This window comes from Bombus impatiens, unplaced genomic scaffold, assembly GCF_000188095.3.
Source record: "Bombus impatiens unplaced genomic scaffold, BIMP_2.2 scf_0135, whole genome shotgun sequence".
In the NCBI taxonomy this organism is placed as follows: domain Eukaryota; kingdom Metazoa; phylum Arthropoda; class Insecta; order Hymenoptera; family Apidae; genus Bombus; species Bombus impatiens.
The window spans coordinates 2,950,078-2,976,079 of record NT_176554.1 but is presented as its reverse complement, the minus strand read 5'-3'; the positions used below and the strand labels follow the sequence as shown (position 1 = coordinate 2,976,079).

Below are 26,002 nucleotides of genomic sequence, written 5' to 3'. Positions count from 1 at the left end.
AATAACGAGACACGCGAGACTACATTCGTAAATTCATATTGCTCGCCTGGATTCGTTGGCAATTTTTATCAAGCGCGCTACCTTTAAAATTCAATTTCCTTCGTCAGATGTTCGTAGAGCGGCATCTTTGGCTTCGTGATCGCATTCCCTTCTCACAATTTCCCTGTTCCTCGGCTACTGCTATAAGCGCTTGTCCATGAAATTACTCGGCGAGACCGGTCGAATAGCGAACATTCGAGGGAAATAGAAAAAGAAACGAAATTGGTTTGGGCAGCGTGACAAGCATCGCAAGATACGGACCATTTTTCTTTCGGTCACAGCTATTGTAGCTATCGAGTTTGGTGGGCGGTCTGAATTTTAGACGATGAAGTATCATTTATACGGAATAATCCATTTTAATAGCACGCGGAGAAAAAGATAAGATCGTGGAAGAAAGAAGAGTCATTCGACCGATATGGAAGAAGCGTAGAATTATTTCCAAATTTTTCAGGACCGAACTTTCATCTAGGATATTTGTTTACTTTCTACACCGTCCGCGACTCGATGAAGAAATTACGGACAATTTTATTCTTCGTGGACATCGGAACTACGAATGACAAAGCGAATGATAAAATAAAATTGATCTTTAAAACGCGATAAGAAGGCTGACGTACGTTGTTTCCGAAGGTTGTGAAACTATCGTATTTTGCTATTTAAAGTGCTCTTTATCTTCGAATTGCTTAATCTTCGAAACTATCGGTCAGATAAAGAAAATTCTTTTGAACTGATAAAAAAAAAAAAAAAAAGAAACTGTTGGTGTCATTTCAAAACAGATGTTTGAAATACATCGACGTAACGACATAATCGACGTAAAAATAGAAATTATATCATTGCTAAGTGTTTTTGGTAAATGATACAAAACAATCTACATTTACAGTCTGCGAGCACACGATCTGAGTCTACGTGTTGTTAGGAGCATTTGCTGCCAGTCGTTAACATCAATCTACATTTTCGTTAACGCCATTAAATAAATAAAATCCGGACAAAAATTTATTTCATAACGAACACCGATACTGAGGTCACCTATTAGGTCGTCCAGAAAGTTTCTTTCGTTTTATAAGGAACAATGGATGCGCAACATTTTCCGTTTTATATTATAGCAGAATTATGATCCATTTTGTTCTATCAAAATAAAGACCGCAACGTTCGATAGATTCGGTTTCGTGTTTGTACGAAGATGCATCGTCCGTAAAAGAAAGATACTGTCCGGACAACCTAATACTTGAAAACATCTCTTTATATCGTCATGCATCTCTTAAAAATCTCTCCAACGATGAAAAAAAAAGACAATTATGTTTTAATCGAAAATGACCAAAAGGACACAGCAGGGTAAACGGTCTCGCTATAACAACAAACCCATCCCTTTAACCGCTCAACGATACATCTTCCCTCTTTCGCTGTTCGCCTCGCTGGCTAGTCGTCGCGTTATTAATTTGTCCCTAACTAGGGACACTAACGCTAACGACTAGTACTCAACGAGTGATTCAGTCTCTTTGACGGGCACAGATGCAAGCGCATTAAGGGTGGCGCGGTATGATTATACCTACTTTGCATAAAGTGCCACTTACCACGACCACCGAATAGAGTATCTTGGCTTTTAAGTCGGTTGCGTCCTTCAGAGGTTGCAGAGCGTCCAGAGCGTCCAACGTATGCAAATGCGCCTGGTCGTAGAGAGCCGCGTATCTTTCGGCCAGTCGTTCGGCGGTCGCGTCGTCGAATGTTAAATTTGGAAAAGTCTCCTCCACCCTGAGAATCGTGCATCCGTTTCTGACCGATGGTTCCGGAGTCGGGCTGCAGCTCTCGTCCGTGTGATAACCAGCGCTGCTGCTGGATTCCTCGTCGTAGTCGTCCGGCAAATTTTCGCTCAGCTCGAATACCTGCGCGAAAATATTTCATGCGTTCGGACTTTCCATACAAACTCGCTATAACTCGAGCTGATTCTCTATTCGACCGTGCAAATTTTTAACGAATTTCGGCGCTCTTTCTCCGCGCTGTCCTTTCATCGTTCGCAACTCATCGGTCGTTTTTCAATTCGACTTTTCGATCGGTTTCGTTGCGTGGAATGTTGGCGCGGATTACGGCCAAGTAAAAACGACAAATGACAGTTTTGCGGTGTAGGAATACGCAGCGTTTCGAATTTTCCAGATCTGTGTCTATAGATAAGGGAGAGATATGTGTGCAATGTGATATATTATATGGCTGTGTGTGTTTCTTGCTCAGCTTGTATTAATTATCATGCAATTTTAATATAGATCGTTAGACGCCTCAATAATTTGTCACTATGATGAAAATTCATTATCAAAGTCAGTCTTCCGTTGCGCATATATGCTTATGAGAAATTTACGTGTCGTAGACACGTCCCAAGCGAAATTCTTCGCATTATTAAAAATTTCTGAACTCTCTTTACTGTGGTTGACAGACCACAGAGTGGTCGTGCTCCTAGTGCATGGTCAAACCAAAAAAAAAAGGAAAAAAAATTAAATTTGCGAGGGATAGCGTTGCTGAAAGGGCGCGCGTTTGTGAAGCAGCTAACTGTGTAATATCTTTCGCTGAGAATTTTGGCGAAGTTTGCCGATTGAGATACGGAACACCTCGTACGGACAGCAAGTACAGGGTGTAACAGGAGAAAATTTGATCAGAAGTATGCGAAAACGAACGATCGAATTTCTAAAAGTTAATATCGCAGTATCATTTTTTATCATGTGCCGAGTACGACTTTTGTAGAGTAAAATATTCCACCACACACTGGTTCTATTCTATGAAAAGGAAATCTCTGCTATTTTTCTCTTTTCGCGTCTCTCGTGTATACAAACTGAAATATTTTCGATTACTTTTCAGCATTCAAACGGAGAATGTTAAATAGTTCATTTGGCGTTCTATCAAAAAGTTATAACGCTAATAAGAAATACGAAATGGAAAATACGAACAGATTTACCATTACGATAATTGTAAACACCAGGTGTTCAGGTTAATGTCGATGAAAGATTTTGACGGAAATAAAAAATTGAATTTATTAGAAATCCTACGAAGCACGTTTCGATTACGTTCCTACCCTTCCTGCCTATTTGTTAAATATTTTATTGTTCGAGTTTCAGAATACGTCCCCTTTCAGAATCAGCCACAGTGATACGAAATAAATAATAGTTTGTACATAATATAAATAAAAGTCTAGTGATACGAAGTCAAACGATATCGTAGGTTTAGGTATCGTCCTTTTTGTATTTTCTATTTTCCTCGTAACAAACGAACGATACTGCAGGTCTAGGTAGTATTCTCCTCTTATCTTCCATTTTTCTTACAACTTTTCGGTAAAACTGCAAATGATGTGATAACGTGACACTCTTCTCTTGTTTATACCCATAGAATATACTAAGAAAACTGCGAAGATACGAAACGCCCTATATTACAAGGGATGAACAATATAAAAATTTATCAAAATACAGAGAAAATTGAGAAGAGTGATATCGATCACTGTGATATTAATCAACCAGCCACATGTGGTGGGAAAAGTGGCTGACCGGTGATGCTACGAATTTTGAAGATCGCAATTTTGTATCCTTTCTCGGAAACGTGTATCGACTTTCTACGAACGAAACTCGACAGGAGGAAAACCATACGACTGATTGTATTCGTTCTAGTGACTTCTGAAATTCGAGTGTACCATTGACATGATCTTGAGAATCTGCAACATTTTCTATTTCAGACATATCCTTTCGTACGATAAACGAGAGTTTAGTAGACGTAGATACGTCGACGTGGACGTACAGCGGGCTATGAATCATAGCGATCTGAGCGAAACTTCGGTGAATTTCAGTGAATCGTGTTTTTCGATACTTCAAAGTATAGTTGGATCAACTAACAAAAAATTTCCGATTCCGCGTTACAACTCGCTATAATATCGATCAATTTTTTATCAAACGATGGCGATAATCGAAAGAGGTAAGCTTTGGCCGAACGCTTTTTTCCTATCTCTTGCAATTTTGAAAACCGGGAAATATCCGAATTTTCAGCAGCCAATTTCATCCCCTTAAAAAGTGAATTCACGCAGCAATAAAAATTGCGCAACACACGCCTACGTATCCTCTGTGTATCCCCAAAGTTTCGTATTTTCTTCAATTTACATCGTTACAATTCTCTATAATTATCTACGTAGTATAATTTTTCCGATTATGTTTCACAATTATCTAGGAGAATATAAAAATTCATCGAAATTATCAAGCTTCTAAAAGTAGTTTACCAAGTATCAAACAATTGAAATACAAGTGTAAAATGTTGGTACTGAACCGTGAACGATCAATCTATTCCCTACGTGTAAACCTACGAGTCATCGAACGAATCTGTAGCGACACTCGATGCTTCGATTCCGATAGCTAACCACATCGCCAAAGGTATATTAGCATTCAAATTTCATTCGGTGTCTCAAGTACCTACGTACGTTCGATGATTACCGGCGGGCCACGGAAATTGATGGAACCGTTTCACGGAATCCTGTATTATTCATGGTGTACGTAACGAGATCGTGCCCTTCGCGGGATGATTTATGCGAAATCTGTGCACAACGTCTTCCAGCAAACGCTTTCGATGAATATTAAATACGTAATTGTTTGTAATTAGTCAGTAATTCCGCGGAAGATTGAATCAAAGTTAAGAAGAACGACAAAATCTTTTAGATTTTAACTTTCACGACGACTAAACGATACAGATATCGGTGGTTCTTCGTTCGTTGCGGTTCTACTCAGAAGAGTCAGAAACTTCTCAATAATAAAACTATACCTAGAAGCAAGTTCTTTTTGCAAGTTGCACGCAACTGGCGTGTCCTTCCTCGTGCAATTTTACGAAACGATTTATCGATAGAAAAAAGGATATTAGACAGTGTGTGACCGACAATGTGGAACACAAAGGATATTTAAAATAGAGATGGTTGCGAAGAACGAAAGAAACGTGTAGTTCCGGAGGCCGTACTGTTTCACGAGCAATCCGTTAACGCGTGTCGTTGTTAAATGTGTAACTTCGATCGATAGGACGAGTCTGCATTTTATTAGATAGGAAGATATCGCAAGCGGCACGGTTACTGCAAGTAGACTCGTGTAATTCAAGATCGCGAGTGTCCTTAAGGGACGACGCGTGACCGGAGACTTTGTGCTTTGTGGATTCAGCTTTGTCCATCAACTACGTCACTGCTGAACTCGCTTCTCGTGGGACTGCTTGCGGTTACAACAGTTCCCGTGAAACTACATTATATTATCTCCTTGGCGAATATTTCTCTGGCTTTCGGGCAAAATATTAGAGAGACCCGTATAAAATCCTATGTATAAGATTCTACGTCTGTAACTTTTTTAACTGGACCTACGTGTGCATCGAGCTTTTATCTCATTCGACTTTATTTCATTTCTGCGATTTTATTTTATGTTAATATAAGAAACATATTCTTTAGCGTTGTCCATTAGTTTAGTACAAATGTGTCAAGGTAGATAAGTTGGATGGATAAAATTTACTTTGAGAATACACTCGAATTTCTCAGACAAAATTGCATCTGCATAGTACACACACGGTGTCTGCTCATCGTTGTATTTTACATATTAATTACAATAATTAGATATATATATATATAGAATATAATAATTAGGTGTCTACGTGTTTAAACAGATGTAAATTCGTTGTACAGATACAATTTTTCTTGTATATGAGATTTCTTCAGAGCTAACTGCACCGATATCTATCTTCAGATCATAATCGATGGACTTTCACCAGTTTCAAAATTTGCGAATCGTACGATTTATTAGATTTTAATTATTCAGAATCGACGTTTTATGCCTCATTCCAGTCTTGTTTACAGACATCTATAGGACATTTGAAAAATGTAAATGGAGCACAAGTAGATAAATTGAAATCACTATACTATCATTATGCTGGACGACTGCAGTCAACGCATACCTGCACCACTATCAGATTCTAACGTTGACACGAGGTTATCCATTGAGAAAAGGTCACAGCAATTTCTTCGATCTTGGATTTGCACTTTGATAACAACCCGATATACATGTAAAACTATTATTAATTTAATAACACTTTAAATGTAATGGCAACTCACGAACACATTATCGAATCGCGTTCAAACGACTCGTTCACATTATTCACTGTCATATGTTTTCCATTATTATCGATGCCTCGACTGTTTCGACAAGCTACAAATTTGTAAATGGACCTTTAAAACGAACGACCATGCGATTCCATTTATCAACGAAATTTCAATCGATCGAAACGGACAAAAATATTTTAAAGTCTAAATTATAAATTGTCCATAAAAATTGAGAGATCGCGTCAAAATTTGTCGTCTTCGCAATTTCATTAAAAAATGATTTTCGAAATAAACGCTGCAGTTAGATAATTTTTGTAGCCGCTGCATGTATACGAATGCGATATGATAAATTTCTGTGTTGCTGAATGCTAACGTTCGAGGGAAACTTACTCGTAGATTATCCTGGTTCATCAATTGTAGTGCTAGCTCGCAGCCTCTGGAGAATTGCAGCAATCTGGCGGCTAGCGGTGGATTCTTCGTATTCCCGCCGAAAGTGGATTTCCTCAAGGCTGTCCATTGTCTGAGAGCTTCCTTGTCCTGTTCGACCCTTCGCTTCAACTCGGATAACAGACTTTCTAAGCTACTTGGGTCGCCTGCTTTCTCCAACGTGTTCAACAAACTCTGATTATCGATCAACCTCTGCTGAATCTCGCTGTACTTGAGCGAAAGTTGCCTCTGATGCGACGCCGCCTGTACACCTTGGTCCGCTGAAAATGTCAAACGATTACTTTCCTTTCAATCTGTACTTTATACGAGAAATCTATGATGTCGCTTAATCGCCACACCACCATCGAATAGAAGCATAGTTTACAATTAACCTGTATACTTGGCCATGTTAAATTGGCCTGTGATTCGACGAGCAAATTAATTATCGATTTCAATGAATTTCAGCGCCGGTATTTATTCGACGATTAACGCGAATCGAGCGAAAGAGCGTCGATTTCATATCCATCGTTCGACGCGTTACTTGCTTTTGTCTCATCGGCTGCTATTTCTCGTAAACGATATGCACAAGGCTTTCCAGGTTTCTCCTGGCGAAGCAAAGTTCTCAGTCAGTGATCTCGATCGCGACATATATTCTATGAGCATAATCGAGCAAGAAATATACGAAGAACACGGGCGACTGAAAAAGTTTCGTCAAAAGCTCTTTGTATTTCATTTCGTATTCCATGTTTCGATTATAACTTGCTGGTAAGGTTTCGAGCGAACAAACGAAACTTTCACAAATAAGCGTTACACACTACAAAACATCTAATTATTTTATTTAACGTAACACTGTAAAAGCGAAGTTTCGCGAATAAATTTGACAAAGTATGCGTCTCCTAGTCGTTCTATTCAACGGAAAACTGCAAGAAAAGGTGGCCACAAATCGCACAAACGGAGTGACCTTTGAAAAATTTCGACAATCCAATTTTTCAAATCGATTTTCATCCCGCTCACAGAGATCAAAAAACCGATGTTGGTCTAACAGGTTAAGCGCGGATGACTCCACGCTGGTGTCATTAGCTGAGCTGTTCCCGGTAGCGGATAACGCCACTCGCCATTCAACGTGTTAAGGAGAGAAAAATTGCAGTCAAATGGAATGGCAACGAGAACACGACTAAACAGTTAGCGCGTTAAGGACGAAGAAGAGCAAAGAGACAGGTACAGGGTTGGAAACGAATACGCATCGTGTTTTACCATGTTGAGGCTCGCAACGATGACGATGACGTGGACGAGTAAACGTGCTTTCGTGTAAACGCATTAATGTCCCATGCATCGGCGTATTTGCATTGGGAAATGTAACGTGTCCGGTGCAGCTGCGTTAAAATCCAATACTTCACGGTTCAGCGGGCCTCTAACACGGCCGGATATCGACGCGGACATCCGTTGCCAGCTTTTCACCGAGCAAAAGTTAACGACTTTTGTGCACCGACGCAACACTTTCGCGCACTGCCGCGTTTTCGTCCTCGCTGGCTTCCACATCTCGACTCGAGAATGCAATCGTTTTCTTCTCACCGACGCCGTCCCCTCGAACGGTTCTGGAAATTGAATCGAAACCATTTTTCGCGCCGGTTCTTCGCGATCGATTCCTGCAATCGTTGAAAGCAAACTCGCAGCGTGTCGTTTCAGATACCGGCTGACTGTAATCGGATCTGGAACAGCGTATCGCGACCCATTCAATCGTACAAACTTTCAGACTTTCTCTCGTGAAGTGATCCGCGTATCTATAATCCACATCGTCCGACCACGTAATATATTCCGACCGAATAACACGTGAAAGCGTGCACGGCGCGATTCCTTGTGGAAAAATAAGGGAAATATATGGAATAAAATTTGTTCGTTCTCGGCTTAGTTTTCGAGAAAGTCGAGCTCGAAAATTTTCCCAAGTACAAGTATACTTGAAGGAAGCGTGGCTAATTTCGGCCTGGGCAGGACTTGGTAATCGACAGGAGATTATTCTACGCGCGGAAACGAGTAGAAAATGTAGAATAACGTTTTCCTGTTTCAGGCTTCATTTTCGAGAAAATAGAGTTTCAACATGTTCAGTTAATAATCGGTGTGGTACACGCGCATGACAAATTTTCGCATTTATCTTTCTCCCAAACAAAGAGTCTTGCGAAAAGAGTTCACGCTACGTTTTCCACTTATCTTTGCACGTAGGCTGACCTCCTGCCTCCTTGTTTGTACGGTGTTTTCTATTTATCTTAATGTGTAGCTTCGCTCTTCCAAGTATCATGATCTGTCTTATATATACCCTGTATATATATACGTTACAATTTCTTTAAACAATTTCTGTAACTTAATTTTTCCAACTTTCATTAAAATCATTTCAGTATATAGTAGTAATAGGTGCACGAACTTCTCGATACACTGTTTCACACGCGTATACATATACCCATGAAATTACACGTACAATGTTAAACCCTAAGACACCTTGTGCAATATATGAGAACCGAATTCTACAGCGGCACTATCACGAGATGGTAACAGCGTCGTCCAGGCTTGTCTGCACCGGGTCTAAGCCCCCGACGCGGCGGTAAAAAGAATTGCCCGTTCCCACGCAAGTTCCCACTCGCGAAACGATATTTCGTCATTACCCATAACGAACGTTATCGGTTAAAAATCGCCATGGATTACCTCTGTGAGTTCTCGCGTGCTTGCCGAAGCTCTCGATCTTGTGCACGGCCAACTTGTACGCCTCGATTCTGCTCTCCAGCTGCTCCTTCAGCGCCACGGGTAAAGGCACCAGATTCGAGGCCCCGGCGTTCTCCAAATTGCTTGGATGACAGGATGCCACCAATCCGTGCTTGCCCAAACCTTCCACCGCCCTGTCCAAAGTCCTTTTCCTAGCGGCCAGGATGCTCCTCGCGTTAGGAGCCAATTTGTTCAGGGAGATCAGCAGCTTGCACCAGATCCTCAGACGGAAATGATCCTGGCTGATCGAGATCAGATAGACGATCCTCCAAAGGACTTGCTCCACTTTCAAGATTTTCGCGTCGTTCACGTTCAACTCGACGAGCCTCGAGTAGAGAGCCTCCAGCAGGGACAGGCTATGAGGAAGCGTTTCGATCAACAGGTCCACGGGAATGTCCGGCAGAGTCGTCCTCAAGGTATAGTGTGGCAGTTTCATGAGAAAAGCGGCTGCTTCTCTGTATTGTCTTCCCTCGTACAATCTAAGGAGCCTGTATTACACAAAGACGTGGTATTCAGAGATCGTGTTCAAGCACGGAGCTTGCTTTCAGATATGTAACAGTTCGCCCGGTATTATTGGGTAAACGCCGCGTGTCTACGAATTTAAAGGACAATACAAAGTGGCTAGCTTCAGCATGTTCAGCAGATAACAGATCACCTGACACGTTGGTATTTCATTGAAATTTCCGCGAATATCTCTACTACGTCTTGCTGTAATCGATGACCCTGTCTCTCTGTGTATCTACATATTCTATCGCGACGCACCGCAGGGATGCAATAAAGCCGTTCCGTTTGTCCAACCGATCGATATAACCGTAATCGTAGCGGACTCTGGCACGCGCGATAATCCATTTTAGACCGCGAAACGAATTCCCTAGATACGCGAATTACACGGCCGAATCGATTACACGCTAAGCGATCTTTTGTTTCCTCTACGAACCAGGTTAACTCGAACCCTGTTGTTCTCCTCGCTTCCCTTTCGCGTTTGTACTTTCTCGGATGTTTTCCTTTCTGACGCTGGTGCGCTGTATTTTTGAAGACTGTGTATGGGTTACGCAAAAAGTAGCAAAGCTCGAACACTAAAATTCATTAGTTAAGAACTGCCTGTATTTTAATATCCTTCTGTGGTAAATTTTCGTATTCGTTTTTTCGCATTTTCAGCTTGCATTACGCTTCTATCTTTTTACGTACTTTACAATCCTTTCGCATACTAATGAGAATCCGTATGCTCGCATATGGAATAAACGATGGTAATAATTACATAGAAAAACTTCAGCGAAGATTTCACAGATATCTCGACTAATCTCTACGGAATTACGAGCGTGAATTAACAACAATATAATATTCGTATACCTTCTCAGAGCCATTCGTGGATTCGATCCCTCGTCCTCGGGCAAACCGACTTGACCAACTAGAAACTGAGTACCAGGACCCCACACGAGTCTTTGAATAGGATTCCTAAGTCTTTCCGGTCTTATCCTCTCGCAAGAATTCAGTCCAACCAGTGGCATAGTTCTTCTACTCATCTTCGCTTTCTTTTATTCTTCTTCTTCGTGTCTCTTCCTATTATCGTCTCCTACGAGTAAAAATTGTCGTTCACAAATTACCGCTACAAGATCAACGTTGCCATTACATGCAAATTATCCTTCGCACGATTTCAAATCCAACCACGCAGATCATCCGCCTTGCGCGATCGATCTTCTTCAACCTCGTTCGCTCTTCGAGATTCTTCTTTTCTAAATTTCGCTTTCCAACACTTTCACGATATTCCTCGCGTTCTATCGTGATACGACTTACACTGCTCGACTCGACTGTAACCTTCAACCTGTACGTTCGAATCGAAAGGATTTTCCTGACTCCTCTCCGCAATCTCGAGTTCCGATCGAACCTCTCCGTTTCACGCGTTTCCTCGCCTCGACTTTGCGCTCGTGCCGCCACTTTCTCCTAGATCTGTTCGGTCAGAGTGACTCTGTCCATTGAGAAACGCGCGGATGAGTCACCTCTCGTTGGTCCATGCTCGTTGCTTTCTTCGCCACTCGTCGATCTTTCTCGCTCGTCAACACGGTTTTCTCTAACGACCGATCTTCCTGCACGAAACTCGGGCTGGCCTATAGCCTCGAGGTTGACCGACCCACTTCTTCTCCTTCGACGGACATGGACCTGCGAATGGAATAATTTCGGTGAGCCTTTTCCGACCTTCGCCGACCCAATCCACTGCGTCAAAATATTTTACGCTCGCTTCGACGAACGATTTTCACGGACGCGTTCTATTCTCTTGCTCGGAAGGAATTTCTTCGTTCGACTGTTTCGCAAAATATTTTGCTCGAGAAAAATCGGTCGACTTGCTGCCGGTCGCGATGTACGTCGTTCTCGTGCGTCATTTTCTTTCGAATTCCCCTCGCGTGGAAGAAATTTCACATCGGTTGCGATCTCATTTGCTGGATAATTTCGAAACATGGGAATTCGCAGGTGTGTGCGATGCATAGTCATGACGAGCGGAGAATAAATAGCAAACTCGTGATAGAATGTTCGCTCTTTTTTTAGCGAATCGCGAGTTTATTTTGTCTGCCGGCTTCGCGCTTTTGTACTGTATTGCTCTGCGGGGAATTCCCTGTTATTTTTGACGGGATATGGGATGGCTTTCATCAAGTACGTTCTTTAGTTAGCATTGCGTAGTGCGCTGATTTTTATGCAAATGCAAAAACCCAGAGAGAATGCGCGCGAGACGCAGAAATATACAAAATATTCAGAATAAGCCTGATATTTAGTAAATAAAACTAATTTCTCCTTAGGTTCTGGTGCTTAGAAAAATATCAATAATCGCACAAATATCCGCGATTTAATTATCATTGCACGCTTCAAATATCGCTTCGAATAGAATGAATCAGCGTCCTTTTTCTGATGATTTTAACGAGGAATTGAATAAATCTAAATGCTTCTTCTTCGTTATATATTGGGTTGGTAACCAAGTAATTGCGGATTTTATCATTAGGCGATATTGACAAAAGCCGCAATCACTTAGTTGCCAACTCAATATACCGCAACTCTTCTTGCGCACATAATTCGCTATAGCGAAGCTTCAACATTCTTCTCATACTTGTTTTTAACGTATGTACACCTACATTCGCTGTATGAGCGATGAAAAATTGCCTTAAAATAACATGGAGATCAAAATGTAACATAAGAAAATCGCGTCAACGTATAGTTTTTAGGAATTTTTTAAGTTTGTCGAGTATACGCTAACGTATAACCGTCTGGACATTTTCACCGATTCACAGCGAAGATACGTGTATGAATTAACGATGAACTAACTCGACAGCAGCGTTCGCTATCGTCTTATAGAATGAACAAATGATTAATCGTAACGATGTTTCCAAAAATTGACCGACAATATACGAATACTCGAGCAACTTTGCTTCTCATCGAAAGGAAAATCGTTGCAGCCGATCGTCTGGAAAAAGAGGGAGTAAGACGAGAAACGATTCGAAAGGCAGTATCACGAGCAGACATAAATTAGGATCGTTCCTAAGAGAATCATTAAGAACAGATTAAAGCGAGTACCGGTACTCGTTAATCACGGGACAGATGCGTCAAGAGCCTCGATAGGATTCGACGCGTTTTCGCGGCAGCTGTCGTAACGTGGCATTAAATTCGATTTATCGGCTGCAAAGTGTATTGACAAATACAATTTACTAGCAAGACCGCGTTCGCCGGCTCGTGCAAAATATACCTTCTATGAATATCCCCTGATCAATTTGCGTAACGCTATTCGGAAGCAAACGCGAATTTTAAACTGACAGATTCGCCGTTGGACGAAATATACTACGATCCTGCACGTTTTTATTTTCGTTTTTTTTCTTTCTTTGATAGGAAAGAACGAGTTAGAATTAGACACGCTAAACCGACACGCTCTCGTCTTATAACTTGCAATGGAAGAGTCCATACTAGCAGATCTTGGACGAAACACTCGCTCTTTCTGTCTTCTCTCGTTGTGTTTAAGGTATAGGTCTGTTAGGTGAGCCTTACTGAAGAGTCCATACTATTTATAACTTGCAATGAGCCAAATAAGTGAAAATTAGTGATTGCTATAACTATATCTCGCCGATGGATTGTTCTCCTGATCGTAGTAACGTTCCCCGATGGAAATTTAAATTTCGTCTTGCGAATGAGATTCAGACTCGTCTAAATCGTAAAAAACACTGGGAAAATCTTCAGTTTCTTAAAGATATCAATTTGTATCGTGTACTGTGATATCGTAAGCTTGGCTCTAACTCACACTGTGTCGTGTTAACTTAAGTTTAGGCTAATCGTGCTGTATCGTATCGTAACTGTATCTGTACATTGTATATGTTCGAGATATATAGATACTAATATTATTTCAGAAAGCAATTATTTCAGTTTGTCACTTGCCTTACTGTATTTTACACTTCCTTTCGCCGCTGTACCTTCTTCTTCTGTATTTCGTTAATCGCGATAGCTAACGACCATAAAGAACGATCGACGCGACTTTAGATAAAATAAACGAAAAGAAAAATGAAACGTATACGTGTGTCTTTGTTCGACCGATACACACAGCCACTGACATAAGTATCACAGTTGTTCTTTTCATTCCAAGGCGACTGTTTTCTCGCGAAGGCAACCCTCGAGCCTCGAAAGCACTGAAATTCCCAAGGAACTCTGCGAAAGTTCACCGTGGTTGATCGACACGAGACGAGGACACCGAAGAACGAATGAATTTTCGGCGGCCGTGAAACTCGACTGATACGACATGTCTGCAAGAAGCGCTGGCAACGAAATCCTTCGCCGTCTCTCGGAGGATACACGCGGGCCCCGTCTCAGCTTGGCTTAATGGAGGTGGAACTCACAGGGAGAATCGCGTGGATGGATGGCTCTCACGAGAGAGATCGGTAACTCGTGCTGATGGAGTAAACGGCCTCTTACTCTTTCCTGCGTGTACCACTTCGTGCAAGAAATATCGCGATGCGCTGGCAAAGTGTAAAAATCCTCGCACTTTCAGGTTGTTAGCGAACTGGTGGGAAAGTAACGTCTAGACTGCAAATTTTTACGCATCGTTACATCCTAGAAATGGAAGCTAAGTAGAAATTTGATCTTCTTTCGGTCATTTCTCACCGAATCGTAGTCCCTGTATCGTCGGAAGATTTCCCAAGTTTGAGGAAAACAGGAAAGAACGGATGTCGAATTTGCAAGTTTCGTGATAAAGATGTTCTTAGATCGTTGCAAGTTCTCTATCCGATTCGAACAAAGGTAGAATCGAAGAATAAAGAACTCGGTGGTCGCAGAACATGGTTAGTCTCTTGAAAGTTAGAATGAATGTTCCACTTTGAATATCTCGTATATTTATATATTTTTGCATATTACACGCGTTTCTGTGCGTTTTCGCATCATCAAAGATCCCACGAACACGCGAAACTGCAGTCTGGTAACGTGGCAATTGGCAGTGCGATAATAATACGCTGGAAATATCGCTTCGATGCTTCGTTCGTTACTAGATACGTAACGAACGAGAAAACAAAGATACTCGAGCTTCATAGAAATGCCGACTCGAGTCCAACGCTGGCCTGAACAAGAGAAAATGGAATAATATGTCGGGAATAAAGGAAAAAGGGGGAAGCGGGGAGAAAAAAGGCTGGAAGAATGGGAAAGTGAGACGAGCGAGCAACGACAAACGAACGAGCTGGGCAAATGAAAATAATGAACGCCTAGGAGAACGAGGCTAAAGTAATAAGAAACAAGCGCCGGATCAGGATGAGAAAATCTCACGAAGGACCGAGAAAATAAACGAAGGAAGGAGAAGATAGGCGATAACGAAAGGGCAGCGCAGAGAAACGAAGGAAACGTAGAGAAGAAAAGTCTCCGAGGAACGCAATTACGAAATAAGCTTTTTCTCTAAAGAGCAACTCTGTCGAGATATACAGCGTGGGCTTGAGTATAACTAGATCAACGAACGAGAGAGATCACCGGAGATCAGAAATGATCAGGCAATGTCAGGAGCTGAGAGGCAAAGTAAAGGCGCGTACTCGCAAAGCAAACACGTTCGTGCCAATTTTTCGTGCCAATTTCTTTATTTTTATCGTGCATTAAAGTATTCGTTTTGTAGTAATCAATTTTTAAGTAAACGTTTGAATAAAACAACCATTAAGTTTTGTTTTTATCGATCCTATTAAAAAAATTATTATGAATTACGTGTAATCAATGTTAACAAGATTTATAATAAAAATATAGAAGTCTTAGAAATTCGGTCGTCGTAATAATCAGAATATTCGTAGGCTTTCCTTATGTCAGAGTTTAGATCTGGAAAAATGAAAACCGTGCAAGCATCTCTTTTGCCCGCCAACTTCTTCGCCGAGCAACAGTAAGGACGCGCCATAAAGTTACTTGAAAATAGAGCAATTCACGTGGGACTTGTGACGAAACACGGTCATTTCGCAAGTTCTCTTGCATCCTACCAGTTACAGTTAATATGCAAACGGGGCAACAGACTCGCAAAACGGTACTGAATTTATACGAGGTCCTTGGTATGTACATTTGGTGGATATCTTTTCGATCAAAGCGTCCTTTGGCCGGCGCTAATAACCGTTTACGTACGGTTGCCGCATCATTAAAATATTACATACATCGTACGAAGGAGAAAAAGAAAAAAAGAAAAAAAGCCAGACGGAAGAACGAGACTTCGAGTAAGAGGCCGAAAAAAAGGAAAAAAGAAAAAGAAAAAAGAACGCGAGTAAGAACCGGAGACGGGATTGCCGACCTACTGTCCTGCATACCACGAGGGACTACCTGCCACGAAAAGACACGCTACACGTGGTCGAAAACCCGGAGGATTCCCTTTTTAACCAGCGATCGTAACAGTTATAACAAAAATTTCAAAAATTGCAACATCTTTAAAAATTAGTAGCTCAAGTACCTTAGTTTAAATGATTCTGCTTACGAATAACCATTAGTTAAGCGATCGACATTCTTTTTATTACCATCATCCATAATGGAACTTATTTTTGGTTACCAATAACCGTTATCGATGACAGAATTATTTTTGATTGCTCAATTTTTATTAAAATCACTGATAATTGGTACCTCGATTATTTCCCACATGTACAACAAATCCATAATCCAATTGTTAATTAGTAAATTATTCTGCAAAAGGACCGGCTCATTCCACCAAATTGCTTCTATCGGCAATTATCGATCGTATTAAAAAAATTATTATGAATTACGCGTAATTAATATTAAGATGATTTATAAATTAAAAATAGCTTTATAAATTCGGAACTTTATAAATTCGGTCGTCGTAATAATCGGAATACTCGTAGGATTTCCTTATCTCAGAGTTTATTCTTTGCGTGTTCCTCGTTGAACGATTGCAAATTCTTTCGACTTGGTTGAGCGAACGACCCGAGCAGCTGAAAGTTGGTTGACAAAGATTTGTCTAACGTAAACGATCCGTCATCGTTCGATCGCGCACGACAAGCAGAAGCAATTAGCAGGTTGTAAAGGGGTAAACTGCGTAAATATGGAGCCGATAATTTGTTAATCAGCTAATTCAATCGGTGGACTATTAACTCGTTAATGACGGATTGCGCGCTGTATAGGCCGTTGGTCAAAAGCTGTTTTCAATTGTCGACTACCAGGTCCGAGGCCAAATTATTTGCCAATATTCTAACGTTTGACCATCGATTGCTTGATCGATTTGAGGATTAAAGCATAGTCTTGGTCAACCCTAAGGCAATAATTTTCCAGATTCAATATGTGTTCGCCTCTGAGAACCAATTATTAGAAATTAATATCCTTATTAGGGACGATTGTGCGAGAGCAGAGGCAGCGCTGGAAACTGAGGAAGCAGTTTCCACTCGCTGGAAATCGATAAACGCTCAGGTTCTTCAAATTAATGATACAATTAGATATGAAACAATGCTCGAACGTTGTTTGTTTAATTTTCATACGAGAAGGATATTATTATTCTCGGTATACGTGGCCAATAAACGAGACGCGGTTTAACGTTCGAAATTAATTCTCGTATTTTCGAGCAAGCAAAAACCTTTGCGTTTCGCGTCCTGCGATATTCGTTCTATTTATGGAAGGCGCATACACTCTGCCATATTCGCGAGATAAATGAAATGTTTGCTCGTAACGTTTATCGTCATCAATCGGTCTTACGATATTCGGCAAAAGGGGAAATCCACGATATTCGTAAGAAAATAAGACGTTTACTCGTAACATTCGTCGAATTAGTCTTTCGATATTTGGCGGAAAGAGAAGCCCGTTATAGCCAAAGGAGAATCGATTGTTTATTCCTAATGTTCATCGAATTAGACCAGAATCTAAATGTTGAGAAATATTTGGCAAGGGATAAAATCATATTCACGAGGAAATCAAATATTTACTCGTAACGTTTATCAAATTAGACTTTTAATATTTGGTAGAAGAATAGGACGCGTAAATCACGGGAATAAAGTTTGCGAAGGGTATAGGCGATTTTCATGTACGAGAGATTAAGGTTGATGGTTGGATGTGGGTGAAATGGCCCGGAGTGGTCCCAGGCATCCTATTATCACTATTGGGTTATCCCATAATTTTCATTTAGCTACTTGCGGCAAATCGGTTAATAGCCATGACCAACCAAAACCGATCTATTACCATTATAGTTAGAGGTAGGAAGTTTATTTTTCCTTTACCATTGACAATATTAGAGGAACAGGCTAATCGAGATGCCACGCATATTCAAAGACTGTGACAGTCTCCGGAGTATAAAACAGAAAGTTTTTCCAGGGTTATCTCGTGCCACTATTTTCATACGAATAAATCAAAGCGTAAACTTTTAATTCGCACCACATTTTGAAACTGCCGAGATCCAATTTGTAATCTACTGAAACTTATTTAGCATTAGCGTTAGCATTGCGAAAGAGTATCGATTTTCAGTTCAAACTTGCTGAGATTCTTTCTAATTCTTTTTATATAAAAGATCATCGAACAACGAGTGAAACAACAAAGTAGTATCCTCGTTTATTAATTGATGAATTCCCTGTTTATTTTTATCCAAACGAGGTGTGTTGAAATACAGTTAAAAGAAATACGATAAAATATACAAAAAGAGTAGAACTAAAATTTCCAAAGCAATTTACTCGATCGATCGTTTGTCTTACGGACCTCTTTCCCAGATATCTTCTCGATTACCCTACATTATTGAAAAAACGCCTAAACGAATTACAGAAACAGACATGTTTCGGCTTCCATCGTGAGTGCGGTTCTTTAAACTTCGTCAGACGGTGCGACCCTCGTGGAATCGGAACCCCTTAAAGTCGACACGAAATCACAGACCTATTTCGTCTCTTCCAAGACTTTTCTTGCCATCGATATTTCATAGATCTCTCTCTCTCTCTCTCTCTCTCTCTCTCTCTCTCTCTCTCTTTGGCAAAGTCGATCTGAGAGCGATCGCCAAAGAAGCATCGTTGGAAACTTGAAAATCGGATTTCTGCGTGGATGTACATTTTTTTCAGCCACTTTCAGGGAATAAGAGAGAGTTGTCCTAATCGATTTAATATAATATTTCACTCTGTTTCAGGCAAGTTACCGGGAAGATTTTTACGACGACCGCGTACCAAATAGATATTTTCTTTGAAACGCGCATTCCCTTGCCAATCGAGGGGAGCAGGACAGAATTCTGAAAACGTGAAACTGCATTCTTTCTATTTGGATGCAAATTCTCCGAGGAAAGAGAAAAATTTCGTACAGTCTTGAATTTCGAAATAATCGGACAGATCGTCGAAATCTTCTACTTTATGCCAGAGAGTAAAACATATACCAGGTGACTCAGACTTTTTCCGCTTATAAGTACAAATAAAAAAAGAGACTCATCGACGTGTGTTTGGAAATCATTAAGTTTCATTCGCAGAATGCGCCGACTCTGTATCCCGGAAGAAGTCTGGAACAACGTATATAACGGGTCATAATACAATTAATTAAGTCTATCCTCGTAAGATATCTCGCTACTAAAATATTCCAGAATCACCCTATACATAGTACGTTCTTTTTTATCCTTGTATTATTATCGTATATAATGCAATTCAATTAAAATAATGTATTTATCGCACTGTAAAATGGTAATATGTATCTATATGAAACTGCCAGGTACGCAGGAAAATACGAGGAAACACATCCAAAGCAGCTGGCTGCTGAAGCGAGCAAAACTCTCATAGAAAGAAGATTAAAAAAGGAAACACCCCACTGACCTCACTAAAGAAATAAAATAGTCAAACTCGAAGATGGTATCCCGCTGGGGGTAGCAATCCATCTGTTGTTTAGCAATTAAGTTAGAAAAATTTACCAAATGTTCAGCTGGACAAATCGTAAAGTACAAATTAAATAATAAAAAAAAAGAAAAAAATATGTATCTATATGTGTGACTTTACGTATACGTAACGTGTGACTTTAAATAAATAAACAATGAATAAATGAACATTTTCTCTCTCGTATACTCGAAGCGCATTGATCTCCCGAATTCCTATTTATGCAGTTGCAATAGCGTTTCGTTTCTGGTAAGCGAGTGTTATTCTGGTATATTATACCGCTATTCCACTCCGAAGCTTGCCACGTGTCAACGCACGCTTATTTTATAACGAGAGTTAGCTGCAAATTTATTTCGCCAAGCTAAAAAACGGGCCCCTTTTATTTTCATGACCGAAACGCGAATAGATTTGCGAGAAACGCCAATAAATATGCAAACGAAGAATATAAACAACGAGAAAACCGTAAAAATATTCTATCACTTTATAGCGATGCATCGTTGGGAAAGTTTTTTCATCTTCAATTGTCATAGGAAAATTCTCCGATTTAATCAAATTTTAATCAAATTTTCAGACTCTCGTAAGTTGACTGTGGATTGTGGCGAATATAACTAAAAAAGGAAAAAAAAAAGATGGAATTTAGATAGAAAATTATTTTATCTATTTGTAAAAGGTACTACACACTTTGAATATTTTACGTACACTTTTACATTAAATGTAACTTTGCATCTTCGAGTTTCTCACAGCTGCATAGAAATTTGCAGATCATTCGCAAGTAACATTTTCGTCTATCATTTGAAATAACGGAGGTATTACAGTCGTACAGACTTGTTAGAACAATCAAATGCACACAGCGTAATATACCGACAGTGTTCAACAGCATTTACCTTCGTCCAGATACATATCTCTCTTAAATAATTAATTTCATACAAATGGATCGTTTATTTCGAAAATGGTATAAGCCCATTTTTTGACAAAATTGAGAAAACGAAAAATTTACACGAACTTTACCTAGAACTTTTCGTTTATGAACAATTTACCATTTAAATCTTACGATGTTCGTCTGTTTTAATCGATTGAAACTTAGTTAATAAATGGAATTGCATAATCATTTACTTTCAAACGTGGCGTAAGCCTATCCATTAGCCCGAAAACAAAATATTGCTCTAATTGATTCTCAAGAAAGCTATAACGTATAACGAGTGTACGAGCTGTTCGTACACACCGAGATGCGACCAAACCAAGTAGACCTAATTAGCATTTTTCCAATCGATGTCAGCGCCAACGCTTCGATACTTCAAAACGAAGAAAAATGGACACGATATTTTCAAAGTAAATCGTCTGTATCTCGCTTTCGAGCGCAATTGTCAAACTCGTTTCACACAGACCCTTAGTTTCTCGAAGAAAGAAGAACAAATACGAAATAGAAAAAGGTCGGATCGGAAGGGTTAAGATAATTAAGGACAAAACAATCGCGCAGAGTGAAAGTAGCGTAGAAGTGCTGTCGGCTATTCTTAAAGTTGGTCCGCGTGTAGCGTTTCAATCCGGCGCTATCTTGGTACGAGGATATTTAAGCGTGTGCTAAAACCCGAGTACGTATGCTCGTCGCCTATAGGAACGAGGCACGAAAACCTGATATCATCTTGATGTCGCCTCGATATTCCTGGAATGCACCGGCCATTTACGAAAATGGCAACCTCCGTCCTCCCTGTCCTCCATTGTTCGTTCTCTTAAGTTCTCTTTCCATTGACTTGCCTTGCTTGACGTCGCTTTTTTATCACCGGCGCGCCGTCTTTGTTGCCCCTTGATATTTTCTTCTCCTCCGTTGCAAGCCTAATGGAAATTGCGTTAGCCGAAACCCGGTAACAGCTTCCTCGAACCTCTTGCTTTGCATCTTCGAGCGATCGATCGGCGCAGCTTGGTTGTTATCGAATTTCTACGTTACCTTCCGCGATAGCTCAAATACACTGCCACCTTCCTCGAATAATCGCCCGCGAGAGAATGGCAAGAATTTGTTGCAGGTTGCAAACTTGGTAGAGAACTCCGATCGTTTTTCCTCGCGCACTCAACTTCCCACGAGTATTCATTTACGTGTGCGCTACAGTATACTGTACTGTGTACACTGGCGGCCGGAAGTGTTAGGACGCCTTGTGGTTTCATAGGAAATGTAATAATCGATGTGATTTAACGTAGAAGTAATATAATTAAAGTCAAAGGTAATTTAAGGTACCTAGTGCGATTTACTATATGTAGAAAGCTGAACATTGTTGAAATTATTTGAAAGGATAGCATAGTTAATTGTAATAATTATGTGTTAGTATATCTTGACTATCGGTAAGAGCGTGAGATGAATTGGGCAGGACATTCCGAAATTTGAATTTGCATCGTAAAATCATCCGTAGCATGCGTCGAGACTTGGGGACAAGTAGCAAGAAAAACTGTAACAATACGAACGACGAGATTGATGAAAACGACGATCAAAATGATCAACAGAAAACAGATGCAAAAGGAGAATTAAATTTAATTTACGAGAAATTATAACGTTGAATATATAGAGCGTGTCCCACAAACCACTTGAAATATCTTCGTTATTTACCCGAAATATTTGACTTTGTTCATCCTATTAATTTCGTTATGATAATAATAATAAAAATAGTAACGATGCGTTTGTAATGTTTATAATATCAACGGGTCAATACCATTTGTTACGCGATAGAGAATTACAATCCATGATTTTACAGGATAGCGTTAACGATCGTAATTAACGTTGAGCAAAATTAAGCTCGCATAATACGATTTTATGAAACAAGCTCGACGTGCCGGCAATATGCACTGATACAAAGTAGTAATCTTTGAACCGTTATAATCTTCTTAGCGAATTTCTTATTTCTCTTATCGTGCAGTGACTGTTGTAGCTAATGCAGCCATAATTCGTTGCGTCACATCCGGCGCGATTGTTGATAAATGTCGATATCAAATATTTTTCAATGTTTCCCGCAAGAAACAATCTAATGGCACCAAGTCTGGAGATCTAAATAGTTGGCTAGGAAGCAGTGCCTCCATGACCTATCCATCGATTTCGTCGATGCACATGGTCGACACTTGCAACGCGTTTCATAACGAAAGTAACAGAACGAACAGAGTGGAATATCTCAGAAACGGTAAATTTTAGGACGATAGGTACCTTGGTGCTTCTATACTCAAAATTCGCTGTTCCGTCGAAATCAAACATGAAAATCGTCCATCCTATTTAAAGAAATTAAATTCACCTCTGTATCTCTTCTACGTATCCATCTGCCAGCAGACCATTACCGCTTTCAGAGGCTGATATTAACGGAGGAATGCGCACAGCTGGGAAAATCTCGCCGCGTGAAGCGCGGCTGAAGAACGAGGCCAGCTCCACCGAATCCAAATGCTGCTCGTCCATAATTAGATGTTGCTTTCGCCACCGTTCCAATCGATTCCAATTCCCGTCAATCAGGATTACTTTAGCACGATGTGTATAGCCAGCCACGAAACGTATGTACATTCAAGTAAACCACGTAGGAGCGATTAAATGCGATTGTCATACGGATCGTAGGCTTGATCAATCAACCATCGAAGAACTGGATTAAGCCAATATGCATTTGGCATCGCAGGAATCCGGTTCAAAGCTATTTGAGTAGGTACAGACCTCCGTTCACAAGCATTACGACATCTCTTCGACCACCAGTTATAACCATAAACCCGGCAAATACGTGTAAAATCTGATTCCAAATATTTGCAAGTCTATCCTCTATACTTAAATCGGTAATTATGTAGTTTATCTATACCGTAAATATATCTATACATTATACTTTGTATTTGTTTTAGCACAATTATACACTTTTCATATATTTGTGCAGTCTGTACAACGATTCTACAAACGATTGTACTACAAACGATTCATGTATGTACAGTGTAACGCACGAACTCTATCCGTCTGAAATATCTTCGTTATCTCAAACAATATGTGAGAATGTTCCTAATTAAAGTTGCAGGATTTAAAGAAATATACAGGGTAGTTGGTAACTGGTGGTACAAGCGGAAAGGGGGTGATTCTACGCGAAAAAAGAAGTCGAAAATATGGAATAAAATTTTTTTTTTAATTTTTCCATCGAGACAACGATCTATAGTGAGATTCGTTATAACGAGACGCGATGAAGTGCACGCGTACCGAGCGAAAATTCAAAGTCGATTTTCTCGAAAACAAAGCCACGAACGAAACATTTTTATTCTATATTTTCGACTTATTTTTTCGCGTAGAATCACCCCCTTTCCGCTTGTACCACCAGTTACCAACTACCCTGTATATTTCTTTAAATCCTGCAACTTTAATTAGGAACATTCTCACATATTGTTTGAGATAACGAAGATATTTCAGACGGATAGAGTTCGTGCGTTACACTGTACATACATGAATCGTTTGTAGTACAATCGTTTGTAGAATCGTTGTACAGACTGCACAAATATATGAAAAGTGTATAATTGTGCTAAAACAAATACAAAGTATAATGTATAGATATATTTACGGTATAGATAAACTACATAATTACCGATTTAAGTATAGAGGATAGACTTGCAAATATTTGGAATCAGATTTTACACGTATTTGCCGGGTTTATGGTTATAACTGGTGGTCGAAGAGATGTCGTAATGCTTGTGAACGGAGGTCTGTACCTACTCAAATAGCTTTGAACCGGATTCCTGCGATGCCAAATGCATATTGGCTTAATCCAGTTCTTCGATGGTTGATTGATCAAGCCTACGATCCGTATGACAATCGCATTTAATCGCTCCTACGTGGTTTACTTGAATGTACATACGTTTCGTGGCTGGCTATACACATCGTGCTAAAGTAATCCTGATTGACGGGAATTGGAATCGATTGGAACGGTGGCGAAAGCAACATCTAATTATGGACGAGCAGCATTTGGATTCGGTGGAGCTGGCCTCGTTCTTCAGCCGCGCTTCACGCGGCGAGATTTTCCCAGCTGTGCGCATTCCTCCGTTAATATCAGCCTCTGAAACGTTGCTCTTCACACTCGACGCAATTATTCCGAAATCAGTTAACGTGGCGTGCACCGTTTCCTCTGATTTATATCGCGGCTCGCGAATTCTACGTGGTATTAGTATGCGTATGCGACGTTACAAAACGATGAGCCAGAGTTTCCGACCTTTTTCGACCAACAATTTTCATTTCCAACGACTGGACTGCGGATTTTTCTGCGAATTTCTATTCATACAGCGAGAGAAACGAGAACCTCGCGATACATAAAATTTTATTTCTCCTATTAAACGTTACAACGAGTACTTCGTTTCGAGTGTTCTTCGCACATAACGCGCATTTTCTACATTCCCGCGCATTTCAATTTTCCACAAGTACGACAAACGCGCGCAGACTAATAATAAACCAACGACTCGAGCCTCGTATAAAAACAACGTCGAGTTTCAATACACTAGCGATTTTCTCGAAACGTTAAAAATTCCCTTTTCGCTCGAAACTAAGACGACATTGAAAGATAACAAAAAAAATCGAAGAACGCAGCGGAGTAAAATCAACAAACGCTACAACTCTTTAATAAAAAATAACCACAACACACCTGCTAAGCATTTCGCAATTTCTCCGGAAGATCCACGAGTTGGATACTCACGTTATAGGCGTATACGTGGAACAGAACGTTGTTTATCGATCCACATTAGATAGTCAACGAAACGAACAAGGAGCAATTTATAAAATCGGCCTTTGCAACGTTTCCTCTCGTTAACGATCGTCGACTTCTTTATCGCAATTTACCGGACCTTCTCAGGATTTATAATACATTTTCTAATTGGCTCCAGTTCCTTACACTTATATCCGCTGTTTATGATATTTACTCTCTGGTCACAAGCTTTACGCAGTTAGGAATTAACTTGCCTGTTCGAGTCGTCGAACTTCGGGAGGTTGCACAAATATTTGCGTTACGTCGAGATAGAACTCTTCTCGGTTCACTGGAGCGAGCTGTAAAATCGCAAAACGTGGAACATCGTAAGGAAACGTCGTCTTACGTACTCCTCGGTCGAGGGTCAAATATACTCAAAATCGCGAGTGCTTTAGAAGGTTTCATAGATGAAGGAGGGAATAAAACGGTTTTGTTAAACACGTATAGGATACGCAATGGACGTGGATAAAAATAGTTGGCGAACATTTATGCGAATCTACGTTTTCGTAGACGCGATTAGAGGAATGGAACCCGAGCAGAAATTTATTTTAGCAAACATTATAAGTCGTGTATCCCGCTTTGAATATTTGTTATATAAAGGGTTATATAATGAGATGTTTGTTGTTTAATTTGTTTTAATTTGGACGTAATTTAATTAGAAGTAACAGAAGGATTTAATGGCCTTTGCGGTA

The 26,002-nt window shown here is 40.2% G+C and overlaps 1 protein-coding gene across 2 annotated transcripts in view; it reads right to left on the bottom strand.

Moving 5' to 3' along the window:
• The window catches only part of LOC100743131, an 83,175-nt gene that overhangs the window by 12,774 nt on the left and 44,399 nt on the right, over positions 1 to 26,002 (bottom strand). Inside the window, exons 2-6 of one of the 2 annotated variants that reach the window (XM_033319090.1) lie at positions 10,926 to 11,452; positions 10,646 to 10,868; positions 9,239 to 9,783; positions 6,509 to 6,825; positions 1,608 to 1,916 (exon numbers count right to left, since the gene is read on the bottom strand). In XM_033319090.1, coding sequence (XP_033174981.1) covers positions 1,608 to 1,916; positions 6,509 to 6,825; positions 9,239 to 9,783; positions 10,646 to 10,818 — 1,344 coding nt within the window. In that variant the 5' untranslated portion in view covers positions 10,819 to 10,868; positions 10,926 to 11,452. Of the gene's footprint in view, positions 1 to 1,607; positions 1,917 to 6,508; positions 6,826 to 9,238; positions 9,784 to 10,645; positions 11,453 to 13,707; positions 14,093 to 26,002 lie in introns of those variants that run through there. The other variant, XM_033319089.1, reaches the window with a different exon arrangement.